At 38.8% G+C, this 13,721-nt stretch overlaps 1 protein-coding gene across 2 annotated transcripts in view; it reads left to right on the forward strand.

The window, feature by feature from the left end:
- Window positions 1-13,721, forward strand: part of LOC102859407 (lipid phosphate phosphatase-related protein type 1-like) — a 265,870-nt gene that overhangs the window by 143,092 nt on the left and 109,057 nt on the right. The window contains exon 1 of one of the 2 annotated variants that reach the window (XM_006886884.1): window positions 5,596-5,670. The exons of the other annotated variant lie outside the window; for it this stretch is intronic. Coding sequence (XP_006886946.1) covers window positions 5,608-5,670 — 63 coding nt within the window. The 5' untranslated portion in view covers window positions 5,596-5,607. Of the gene's footprint in view, window positions 1-5,595; window positions 5,671-13,721 lie in introns of those variants that run through there. 2 annotated transcript variants of the gene reach the window in all.

A 13,721-nucleotide genomic window follows, 5' to 3' on the forward strand; every position in this document is an offset into this window, starting at 1 on the left:
AAGGCTGCAGTCCTTGACTTTCTACAGCAAGCACCTCAGGCCCTCAGTTTCAGCAAGTAGGGTTGTGTCATCTGTGTAACACAGATTGTTGATGAGTCTTCCTCCAATCATGATGCCACACTGCTCCTCATAGAGCCCAGCCTCCCAGATAATCTGTTCCGCATATAGATTGAAAAGATATGGAGATAGGACACCGTTCCCAATTTTGAACCATGCAGTGTTTCCTTGCTCTGTTCTGACGCATGCCTTCTGGTCCAAGTATAGGTTTCATATAAGCACAATCAAGTGTTCTGGGATCCCCATTCTTCTCAGAGTAAGCCACAGTTTGTTGTGGTCTAGACAGCCTTTGCATAGTCAATGAAACACAGATAGACATTCCTCTGGTATTCCCTGCTTTCAGCCAAGCTCTATCTGACATTATATCCCTAGTACCATGGCCTCTTCTAAACCCAGCCTTCACTTCTGGCAGTTCTCTGTTGATGTGCTGTTCCAGATGTTTTTGGATAATCTTCAGCAGAATCTTGCTTGCATGTGATAATTTTCATACTCTGTCGGATCACCTTTCTTTGGAATGGGAACAAATATAGATCTCTTCCAGAAAGTTGGCCAGGTGGTTGTCCTCCAGATTTTTTGGCACAACTCGGTGAGCACATCTAGGGCAGCATCTGTTTGTTGAAATATATTAATTGGTATACCATCAATTCCTGGAGCCTTATTTTTTTGCCATTTCTTTCAGAGTAGCTTTAACGTCTTCGTTCATCACCACAAGCTCTTGCTCATACATTGTTTCATAAAATTCTTCTGTGTCACCAATTCCTTTTGCTACAATGATTCTGTATACTCGTTCCATCTTCTTTTAATACTTCTCGGATCATTTAAAATTCTGCCCAAAGAATCCTCACATCTTGGAATTCAAGGCTTGAATTTGTACTTCAGTTTCTTCAGCTTAAGAAATGCTGTGCAAGTTTGCCCCCTTTGATTTTCTGACTCCAACTCCTTGCACATTTCCTTATAATACTTTGTCTGACCACACTGCCCTTTGAAATCTTCTGTTCAGTTCCTTAATATCTTGATTTCTTCCCTTTGCTTTGGTTTCTCGGGGCTCTAGTGCAATACTCAAGAGTCTCCTCTGACATCCATTTTGGTCTGGTCTTCCTCCTTTTTCCTTGTAATGACCTTTTGCACTCTTCCTGGATGATATTCTTAATATCCTCCTATACCTCATCTGGTCTTTGTTCATCAGTGTTCAAGGCTTCAAACCTGTTCCTGAGATGGTTTTAAAATTTAGGTAGGATAAACTCAAGGTCATATTTTGATTCCCGTGGATTTGATTTTATTTTCCTTAGCTTCAGCTTGAATTTTCATATGTGTACTTGGTGGTCTGTTCCACAATCAGCACCTGACCTAGTTTTCACAGCTGGTATTTCCACAAATGTAATTTATCTGATTCCTGTGCATACCATCAGGTGAAATCCATATGTATAGCCTGCATTTATGTTTCTTATGAAACCTATTTGCAATGAATAAATTGTTGATTGTGCAAAATTATATCATTCTATTTCCAGCTTCATTTCTGTCACTAAGTCCATGTTTTCCAACTACTGATCCTTCTCTGTTCCCAACTTTTGCATTCCAGTAACTCATTAATGCATCTTGATTGCATGTTCAATCAATCTCTGACTGTAAAAGTTGGTAGAAATCCTATTTCCTCTTCTTTGGCTCTGGTTGTTGGTGCATATATAAGCCACCCCATTTTTCCTCATCTTTTCATCTCCAGCATAGTAGATCATATGTTCCTCTGACTCAAAATGCCCCATGCCAGTCCATCTAATCTTGCCAATACCCAGTATGTCAATATTTATGTGTTTCATGTCTTTCTTAACAATATCCAATTTTTCTACATTCATGGTTCTCACAAGTGCATTGAAAATATTTGTTCACACAAAGACTTACACATGAATTTTTTTAGCATTTTTATCCAAAATATTCTGGAGAGAGGATGAAAGGCACCCAAGTGTCAAGGACTCTGCTTCATAGGGTCGCTATGAGTCGCCTGAGTCTCAATGGGACTTAACAACAATAACAACAATCAAAATATTGAGTATGAACCTTATATTGGATACAGTGGAAATGTGGAAATTATGTACTTTCCTATCAACTGTTGAATGTACTATATCCACCGATACTAACTGATAAGAACAATTATTCAAAAGCATCATTATCAACAAAAGAACACAGATAGAGGATGGCATTCTGTTAATTTCAAGTATTGTTGTTGTTTACTGTCTGGCTGTTTACTGTGGATTAGAAGCCTAAGTCAGGAGCTGGTGGGTGGGCCTTTGTATTTAAAATTCATCTGGGCCCTGCCAGAGTCTCCAGTTTGGAGACTCATGTGTAAAGGAGTTGGATTCCAGAGGGTAGGTTCTCTTGATTTAGTTCAATGTAGATTGTAAATTGTTGGATTGTTTTGTTTTGTTAAAAATCATGTGTAAGCTGATTGGTCACCTGGATTTATTCAACAATCAGCTGTAGTCTGGAAGCCTCTTGTTTAAGTAAAAAAGGACCAGGTGGGTGAGCCTTTGTATATAAAAGTCAGTTGGGCCCTCAGGCCTTTGGCTCTCAGGCCTGCTGTTGATTGTGTTTGGGGAGAACATTTTTCTAAGTAGTATAGCACTTGTCTACCAGTTTGCTGTACTGAGATAACTTGGGGTGGCTGTGATACTGAACTGCTGTGCCACTATAGTATCAAATGCCATTATGGTTATCCATTGTGGACAGGGTGTGATAGAGCTCCTAGATTAAGATAGGCTTGGAAGCAGAACTGGCATCCACTTCCTAAACAACATGCTTTTAGAAACAATGAACATTAGAGAAATGACTGTAGTTACAATACAGGGTTCAGGTCTTTTGTTCATAGGGTCACTATGAACTCATAGAGGACTTGACTCAACAGCACTTAAAAACAACAACTGTCGAGTTAGAAATGAACCATAGCAGACCCTCTGGTGGGTTTTCAGAGGAAGCTGATCACACGGGGAGATTGCCCATCCTTATCTCATGGAGAAGCTTCAGACGGGTTTGCAGTACAGCTGCTTAGTACTGTAGAAACAGAAAGTTCATTGTTTTTATGTGCCATTGAGTTTCCTGCAACTCATAGCGACCCTGTGTACAACAGCTCTGAACCCTGTCCTATCCCGAGCCAACCTCACTGTCTCCAACACAACTGTACCATCACCCCAGTCACTGTGTCACTCCATCTCATCCAGGCACTTCCTCTCCTGCGCTGTTCCTCCACCTTTTCAAGCATGATGTCCTTCTCCAAGGACTGATCCTTCTAGTTACATATCCTAAGTATATCAGATGGAGCTTCAAACTTGGAAAGTGTAGGAGGGCAAGGTGGTGGGAATTAGCATTAAATGAGCATGCAAGATCTCACTGGCAAAAAAAAAGTCACAGAACTCTTTTTGTAATAATAACTTCATAAGTGGGTAAATTTGTTTAAAAGTATTGTTGGACCCTTGAAATAGGAGAATCATATAATATGTAAGGTAGCTCTCTAGAAAGTTACTACATTATAACCAAGTAACTATTTGACATTAAGTCAGCTCCAGTTTATGAGGTCCCTGTGTGTCAGGGTAGAACTAGGTTGAGAGATTTTCAGTTGCTAATTTTCCTGAAGCAGAGCACCAGATCGTTCTTTGGAAAAATGTTGGATTGACTTGAACTTGCACCTTTTTGGTTGGCAGCAAAATGCTTTTACTGTTTGAATCACCTAGTGGTGCTTATTAAACTATGTTGTTGGATTCTCATGATTTGGTTGTGACTCATATTGTTATGTGCTCTTGAGTCAAGTACAATTCATAGTGACCCTGTGAACATGGTGAACAGTATATGACTTGTATATGAAAAGCTGGATTGTATTTTAGACCAGAAAACTATAAAGAATAAAGGAGAATTTTATATGATACTTTAAAGTCTATCTATTTGTCTGTTTTCTCTTTCATTGCTATTCCTTACTGATTATTGGAGAAACTATCTAAAATACTAATATTTGATGCTGTTGATTTTTATAATGTCACTACTTGAGGGAGGTTAACATTTCATTATTTTATATTTTTGGCACTGTGTTTAATTAATTAAGACAAATGGTCTCATCTGCATCAGACACTAAAAGAGAACTCTAAGATAGCTAGGTTAATTAAGGGTAAAACAAAACAGGATCACTTCTAAATTTAGCAAATATCAATGCATTCTAAATCCAAAAATAAAATACTGAAATAGGAGATGTATTATGCATGAATTTAAAAACAAACCTCCAGTTTCCAGTTGGAAAAAATAAATTATCTAAAAACTTAAATAATTCAAACACTATAATTGATATGACCAAAGAAGCATTTAATATTAACAATGATAAAAATTGATAAATTTGAAAGTTTGTCTTAATAAGAGTGAAATTGACACCCCAAAAGAGAAGGAAACAATGTAAAAGTTTCATTCTGGAAAAGGATGAACCTAGTAAAGATGGAATTAAGTGGAAAATGTGAAAGTTAATTTGTAACCTTTCAGAAAAATGCAGTAGGCGGTTTGAGTGAACTGGTGGTTTCTTGTGTCACCCTTTTCTGCAGTACTCCAGAGCTTTTGTTAAAGATGACAGAAAAATAGGGCGAAAGAAAAGTAGTAAACAACCATCAAGAGCAGAGATACCTTACACACATGTGCAATATTGCTTTGTATAGAGAACAAAGATGGTGTAGGAAAATTATCTTTACTTTAAAAACATAACAGTATTGCTTATTTTTTTAAAGGTCCCAAATTAGTATCCTAATAGGATTTTTTTTTCCAAAGAAAGAAAGATATGTTCTAAAGCAGTAATTAACAATAATTAGCTATTATCAAACTACACCATTCTTGTAAATTTTTAAAAAGTGTAATTTTTTTCATATTTCTTCTTTGGGAGAAAGGAAGCAGGAGAGGGAGAGGAAGAGGAAAAGGGAGAGAGGGAGGAGCATTAAAGAAAACCTATTGAGAGGGATTGCTAAGGTAGGATATAATCCCAAAGTCGTCCACAGTTGTGTAGTCAGGTGAGTATGTGGTCAAGGAAGGGAGCCAAGAACCAGTGTCTTGGCACTAAATATCAGATCCAAAAGAAGAGACCAAGACATAGTCAAACCCAACAAGTCTCTTTGTTGCATACAAGGAGGATCATATGTGGGTAGGAAAGATATGAACAAGATGGATTGAATAAATTATTTATAGCGGAGTTTTATGGCATGAGAATGGTCTACTGGGTTAAAGTTCTTTGCTAGCTAGGCAAACTAATGTCTATGTGCACAGGGCCTCCTGTTTGATCCGAGAAGCTGCACTATTCCTTAGAGAGTGTATAAGATTTTCTTTTCATCGGGACATGGTCTGACCGGACTGTGTTGTCTGCCACCGTTTTGCATTATTTGGACACAGTCTCCTTATCTAGAGAACAGCTTTTGCTTTGCTTTCATGCAAGTACCCAAAAAAGAACGTCTCAGCCGATGGTTCTTTCATGATGCCGTATCATTTCTGTTTCAGCTCATACGGTTTTAGACGGTGCAGCCTTGCTACATGGTGTGAGAAATGGCTGTAGGAAACAACACTCAACGAAGTTATTCCATCATCCCATGCTTTATATTTGTTGAGGTATGTGTATCTTTTAACCTTTATGGCTATATTGGAATAATAACAGCAGTTTTCATACTGAGAACCTGGATTGTTTTCCAAAATTATTGAATCTTATAAATAAGTAATGTTAATAATTTACCTATTTGTAAATAATAAATTATGTAAATATTGCTTGCATTGGAAGACATGGATTAGGAAGATTTGTAAACTTTGTCAATGGAGTACAAAATAATTACATACTTATTCTATTTCTTTTCTTTTCAGTTGTGACTCCAGTATATTATTAACTGTAAAAGAGGGAGCAGAATTTTAATGAAATCATTTCATAAAAATTAGTAATATGGTCCAAAAATTCAATAAGCCAGACTGTTAATTGATGATGTCAGCTTTGCTGGCATGCAAATAAAAGAGGGGTGGGGAAAGTTGACCATCTTTGTTGAATAATTTTTTAAAGTAAGGTCTTATGAGTTTTTGATAATGGACAATTTATTCTTTCGTGTTTTTACCAAGTTACTCTCAATTTGTACCAAGAGTGTCTCCAGTTTAATTTTGGTTTGAACATGTGTAGTTACTTCCCCACTGACATCCTTTTTTAAGATAATTTTTTTATTCACTGTTGCACATTTTTCCCCTTTCCCACCTTTCCTCCTCCCCCAGTCTACTTTGCAGTGCACCTCTTGTTTCAGATTGTTGTCATCCATATAAAACCTGGTCATATGTTCCTTTCACACCTTTCTTGCCTTCCTCTGTTCCAGTGCAGTGTCCATTGTCTATCCACTGTTCTCCCCCAACTCACCTCCTTATAAATAGTGTTAACTGTAGAGAACTCAATGACCTAGAAATTTGAAATAATATGAAGTTCAAAGGCACTACTTTTTTTAAAAAAAAGCGTTACTTTCCAGGATTTATTAAAATAAGATTTTTACTTAACAAAGATGATGCTTATGTCTTCTCATGGAAGTGAGTTATTCAGTAGGTTGTTTTTCTTGTGAAAATCGAGTTTCAAAGACTTCAGTCTAAGGAGATAAAATTAAGTGTACTGATATTCCTGTTGGGGTCACACTGCCTGGATCACATCTAGTCCCTAGTGTCAGCTATCGCGTGTGAATAGATGATAAGATAGTCTTGATAGAGGCAGGAGGAGCATGCTATTAATATCATTTTCTGTCCATGTGAAAATGGACACTGAGTTAAACCCCTACTTAGTGTGTAGCAAAAATGAACATTCAGCACACGTGTTATTTAATGGCATTGATTAACACAAACATATGGAACAAGTGTTTATATTCCCCCCCATCAAATAATTTTGTTTTTCTTCCTCCTCATCAAATAATTATACAGTCAGTCACATAACTTTAAATCTTTTCCTTATTTACCAAATACCTAGGTGTTTCACTAAATCTAAGAGTTTCATCTTACAGATGTCACTTGATCCTCTGGGAATATTTGTGAACCTGTTCTTATGCCAAATCAAGTAGAGATAAAAGAGTAGATTGGGAGAGAGGTGTTAATGCAAGTCAAGGTGGACATTGACTCAAGCTAAGTTAAATCTCTGGAAAAGTAAATACTCCTTGTCCAATAATAAACACATATTCTTCATGCTTTGCCTTTAATGGACTTTTCAAGGTTAAGAATAACCCCATTCAGATAATAAGCACATTGTAGGACACTCTGGTGGTGTAGCTATTGGGAGCTGGGCAGCTAAACCTACAGTCAGATCTCTCTGATGGTTAGAATGCACCAGCGTCTAGCCAGATTCACCCGCAGCTCCACTGGAAACAGTGGACTGTCTCTTCTCAGGCAGTAGAAAGTCTCTGACCCTGTTGGAGGGTCAGTTGTGGATTTATTCGTGTGTGTGTGTGTGTGTGTGTGTGTGTGTGTGTGTGTGTGTAAATGCTTAAAATACTCTATGGGGAAATTGAAAACCGAGTCATCTGTCATGATCTTTATGCTCTAAGAAGCAATTTTATTTTACATTTTCTTAAAAAATCAAACCGGAACCAAGCTTCAAAGTTAAGAGGTTTAATTTCTTGCCGGAAGCTACAGCCTCAGAAGATTTTCAGCCCTCTAATGTGTGGATGATGAGCTTGACTGGTAGAGCAGACAACAAGAAAGATAAACTAGTTCTTCTATAGCTTAACGTGACACATACATAAAAATAACTCTAGCAATCTGGAAGAAGGAAGATGGTTTCACATTTGTCTTGCTTTATTATTATTCTTATTTTGCATGGAAGTTCAAGGTATATCAGTTTATTCTCAAAAACGGGAAGAAGTAAGGAAAAGTCAATGTGAAGAATAAAGGAGAAATGGGGAGAAGGGGATGTTAATATCAAGACAATAGTCATAATATTTTTATATCAATTCACTCACTAAATATTATTGTTTTTCTTTAATATTACAAGTAAAATTTTCAGTCACTTGCTATGCATCTGAGAACTGGATGGTGCATAAGGATGACAGAAGAGAAATTGAGCATTTGAGCTGTAGTGTTAGAGAAGAGAACTTGAATATAGACTGCCTTAATAACAAACAGATGTGTCTCGGAGAAGGTACAGCCAGAATGCTCCTTGGAGGCAAAGGTGACAAAACTTCTGTCCCACATACTTTGGGCATGTTTCTAGGAGAGGCTGCTCCTTGGCAGTGGACATCGTGTTTGGAAAGTGGAGTGTCAGTGAAAGAGAGGAAGACCCTCAGGCAGATGGATGAACACAGTGACAGCAGCAGTGGCCTCAAGTACGTGAGAAATGATGAGGACAGGACAGTGTGCAGATCTGTGTTCAGAGGGTCGCTGTGAGTCATTGTCGATGACTTCTACCAGACAACAACCTCATTGCAAAGAGAACTCTGATAGTATAGTCTGTAGGGAGTTGGGCCGCTAACCCCAACACAGTGCTTTTCTTCCAGTTTGAATCCACAAGAAGGTACCTGGTGAAGAATACAGTGGGAAATTTCTTCCTGTGTAGTTTTCAGTCTTTGAAATCTACTGGAAGGTGAGATGTAAGTCATTTCCAACTCAGTGGCAGTGAGTTTTAAGTTTATGGATTTAAAAATAAAAATATACATAGTGTTCCAGGGGGTAAGACTGAGAAAAACTGGATAAATTTTGTATACTGCACTGAAACAGATGAGGGAGTGAATAATTTAAAAGCTATGTATGATGGGGTATTATGGTTATCACAAGAGTCCACAATTAAGGTTGCATAGTGGAATGTACTTGGGGTGGTAGGAGGGGTGCGGGGGGCGGATTGTGTACCAGGGAGGGAGTGTTTCTTTTACATTTAAAAGAGAGGAGCGAACTGGGGGGAGGGGGGAGCTGGGCGGGGAGAGAAGTGCAGCAATGAATGAATGGAAATCCAAAATCTCTGTAAATGTTCATTAAAATTATTTTTAAAAAAAGACTTGAAATTAAAATCCTAAAAATTTTATCAACAAACAGCATCAAAATAAATAAAGAGCAAAGTAAAAAAAAAAGCAACTAATGAAGCAGAAGACTTGTTAGCTGTCATTGAGTTGTTTTTTATATGCCATTGAGTCTCCTATGGCTCATAGTGACCCTATCCACAACCACTCTGAACCCTGCTTTATCCTGAGCCATTCTCACTGTCTCTGATACACATATCCCCATTACCCTAGTCACTGAATCAATCCCCCTCATCAAGGGTCTTCCCCTCCTGTTCTGTCCCTCCACCCTTCCAAGCACGACATCCCTCTCCAAGGACTGGTCCCTCCTTTCAGCATGCCCAAAGTATGTCAGACTGAGCTTCAGAATCCTTGCCTCCAAGGAGCAGCCTAGTTTCACCCGCTCTAGGATGAAAATGTTTATTCCCTTAACAGTAGGCTCCTGATTAATTCTAGTCTCATGGGTGACAGAGTAAAGTTCTATAGGATTTTCTTGGCTGTATTCTTTAGGGAAACATTTGTCACACCTTGATATCATGAAACCACTGGTTGGATTTCAAACTGCCAACCTCTATATTAGCAGCCAGTGATAAACCACTTAGACCAGTTAAGCTCCATTAGCAGAAAATTACTTAGTTGGAAGTTAATGTTGCCAAAATGCCCATTTGACCAATGAATAGCCTCTCACTGTTGCTTTTTTTAATTATTAATTAATTCAAGCATGAAAAGTCATGCATGTCTGCACCCAACATTCAGATGAAATAAATTTAAAATTGTGCTCTGTTTGCTTCAGACGTTTTAAAAGAAGTCATGCCCAGGGAGCTCTTGGTGGCCTAGTGGCAAGAAGCTGCACTGCAATTCCGAAGGCACATGGTTCAAGGCCACCAGCTGTTCCAAGGGGGAAGGATAGAAAATCTCCTCCCTTGTGATTAACTGCCTCTGAATATTTGCCAGCTATAGGTCATTTCTGACTTGATAGTACACAACAACAATGACAACAGTGTCTGTCCTGGAGAGAGTGAAACCAAGTTGCTCCTTGGAGACAAGGTTTGCAATGGTCTAGCTAACATGTTTTGGCCATGTTTCCAGGAGGAACCAATCTTTGGAAAAGATACCATGCTTGGAAAAAATAGTTGGTTAAGTAAGAAAGGGAAAACCCTCAACGAGATGGATTGACAGTGATGGCAGTAATGGGCCTGAGCTTATGAAGATGAAAGATAGGACGAGCTTTCTATCTGTTGTTCATCAGATTGCTGTGAGTTGGAGTTAACTTGATGACAACCAACAACAACAACATACCCGTGAAGGGACAGTTGTATTGATATTTTTCTGTTTATTTTCTTAATATGCATTTTACTCATATCAAGTGTTTTTTAGATTCCAGGATGACACACAACAATATTTGTGACCAAGAGTTTTCAGCTTCTTTTTCTCTGATTTTGCCAGTCAAAGGGACATTCACCAAATGCTGAAATAGGCAAAAGCTAGAAAAGTCAGAAGGAAAGGAAAAGGAAACCAAAAGAAACATATTTTATAGTCATCCTCTATATGGGTATGTGGATATCTGCCTTCTCATTCTCATGATTGTGCTTTGAGATCAACATAGGAATTTTTAGTAGAAGTAATGATGATGTTGCTGTTAGGTGCTGTTGAGGAAGTATGACTCATAGTGACCTTGTGAACGACGGATCTGAACCCTGTCTCATCCTATTCTGTCTTCACAGTCTCTGACATACTGTCACCCATTCCGCCAGTCACTGTGTCAGTCCACCTGGCTGAGGGTTTTCCTCTCTTTCGCTGTTCCTCCACTTTTCCGAGCATGATAGTCCTCCTCCAATGAATAGCCTCTCCTAACAACATGTTCAGAGTATGTGAGATCAAGTTTTATCATCCTTGCCTCCAAGGAGCACTCTGGCTGCACCTTCTCTAAGACATATCCATGGGATGTTCAGTACTCTCCTCTAATACCACAGCTCAAAGGCATCAAGTCTTCTGTCATCCATATTCATTTTTCAACTCTCAGCAGCATAGCAAGTGACTGAAAAGACCATGGCTCGAATCAGGCATACTTCAGTCCTCAAAATAGTAATTTGGAAAGATCTCTGACTGCAGACTTGCCCAGTGCAGCATATCTCCTGATCTCCTGACTGCTGGTACTAAGTGTACGATTGTGGATCCAAGTTAGGTGAGGGCATTGACAGTTTCAATCTTTTCTTCATTATTATGTTACTTTATAGGTCCAGGGGTGATGGGTTTTGTTTTCTTGACATTGAGATGCAATCCATATTGAAGGATGAAGGATGTACTCTTTGATATTCTGCATCAAGTGCTTCAGGTTCTCCTCACTTTGAGTGAGCGAGGTCGTGTCATCAGCATCATGAAGGTTATTGATGAGTCTTTTTCCAATCCTGATGCCACATTCTTCTTAGAGTCCAGCTTCTCGAATCATTTGCTCAGCATATAGATTGAATAGGTATGGATAAAGGATACTAATTTTAAACCATATAGTGTTCCCCTACTCTCTTTGCACAGAGAATTCAGTGAAATTGTCATTTGAGGAAGTAAAGATACTTATAAAAACATTAAAATATTGAGTAAAAAAGTTGAAGTTTCTCTTTCTGTATTTTTCATTCTCTGTATCTTCTCTCTCAGTTCTTACCTTTCTATCTTTCCTCTCCTGTATTCATGAAACTTTCTTAAATAGCCTCTCTCTCTCTCCCTCCTCCTCTCTCTTTCTCCCTTCTCCTCTCTCTTTTTCCCTCCCTCCCTTTTCCCCACTCTTTCTTTCTCTCTCCCTCCTCCCTCTCACTCTTTTCCAACCTCTCTCCTCCTCTCCCTCTTCCTGCCTTTTCAAGAATCTCCCAGTGCTTGAGGACACACAAGAGAGTTTCCCCGATAGAAAACGCACCCAAAGTCATGATTGAAGCAGTGTCTTTTTCCCTAAAAATAAAAATGTGAACTCTTTGAAATCTCCCTTGTACCCCTGCCCCTAACCAAAATCAGATGTATTCTTTCAAAATTTTGAGAACCAAAATGTCCCATTTGATGACTTTTTCCCAGACAGTGGTTTTCCTCTCAAGACAATGTCACTGTATTCTCTGTAAAATTGTAGATAATCCAAACAGTCAAGGCTTTTTCTGATATATTTGTGCTAGCAGCAAAACTCTAAATGGAGCGTTAGCTTTCTTGGCAGGCAATATTAAGTACCAAGAGTTTGGACATAATGAATGCAATTGTTACTAGATGTGTACAGATGTGACAGTTTTATCATTTTGATGCTTACTTGTACTTGCAATTCTTATTGCCTGTTTCTGACAACTCATTTTTCTCAGCTCGAACCTTCCAGGTGATAAATCCCAGCCAGGAGATAAACATTTTCTGAAGTTCAGAAAGGATTTGAAGATTCTGAGTCAGTCTCTCTCTGTCTCTCTCTGTCTCTGTCTCTCTCTCTGTCTCTCTCTCTCTCTCTCTCCCTCTCCCTCTCTCTCTAGAAGTTAAGGGTTTCTGCATCATCATTTTTGAACACTGAGCATCAGCTCTCTCCTCCCTCACTTTATGTGCTCCAGACTTTGAATGGAGAATGTGTTGTGACCTCGATTTCTGCTCTCTGCCTCCAGCCATTTAGATTTATGAGCTTTAGATATCATTTTACTGAGACTTGAATTGGACTCTCTTCAATTTTTATCCTCAAGCCACATTACAAACTTTTTCTTTTATATTTTTGAAAAAAATTCTCCTGGTACCTGTTAAGAAGAAAGTATTAATTTTATGGGTGTAATGGAGTCTGTCTCTCTCCTTGCTGCCGAGTAAGAAACAACTCATGACTAACCTCCCAGTGGGTTTTCATAGGCACGAAGGGTAGACTGGGGGAGAAGGAATGGGCAGTCTCCTCCTGTGCAATTTACTGCCTCTGCAAACCCAGTGAATGGCCAGCTGTTGGTTAGCTCAGATTGAACAGCATACAATAAGCAAAATGCACCGAAGGAGATTGCCTGTCTTTCTCCCAAGGAGCAGCTGATGGATTCACACCACCTGCCTTTGGGTTGTCAGTGCGACTTTCACTCACTAAGCCACCAATAGAGATCGAATATTATGTAAAAATCACCAAGTTTATATCTTGGCTTAAGCATTTATTCCTGTTATAGACGTGGTAAATTCTTAGGACCTCATTGCTCCATGAAATGGATAATTACTTCTTGGGCACTTTTGAAAAACAAATGAGAAATAAAAAAAAAAAAAGAAAAGAACAAATGAGAATGCACATCAGAGTATTTTCCATGTAATAAGTGGGATGTTTAAAAAAATAGTACCATAGGTAACAGTACTTCAGTTGTTGTTATGTGCTGTCAAGTCACCTGCAACTCATAGCAACCCTGTGTATAATAGCTCTGAAGCCTGCCCTGTCCCAAGCCAGTCTCACTGACTCAGATACACATACCCCCATTGTTCTAGTTACAATATCAATCCATCTCATCCAGGGTTTTATTCTCTTGCACTGTCCATCCACCCTTCTAAGCATGATGTCCTTCTCCAAGCATTAGTCCCTCCTGGCCATATGCCCAAAGTATGTGAGATGGAGCTTCAAAATCCCAGCCTCCAAGGAGAAATTTGGTTTCACCATCTCCAAGACAGACCTATTTATTTTCTTGGTGATTCATGGTATGTATG

Source organism: Elephantulus edwardii, unplaced genomic scaffold (genome assembly GCF_000299155.1).
Source record: "Elephantulus edwardii isolate Elephantulus edwardi_28Jun2011 unplaced genomic scaffold, EleEdw1.0 scaffold00052, whole genome shotgun sequence".
Lineage (NCBI taxonomy): Eukaryota > Metazoa > Chordata > Mammalia > Macroscelidea > Macroscelididae > Elephantulus > Elephantulus edwardii.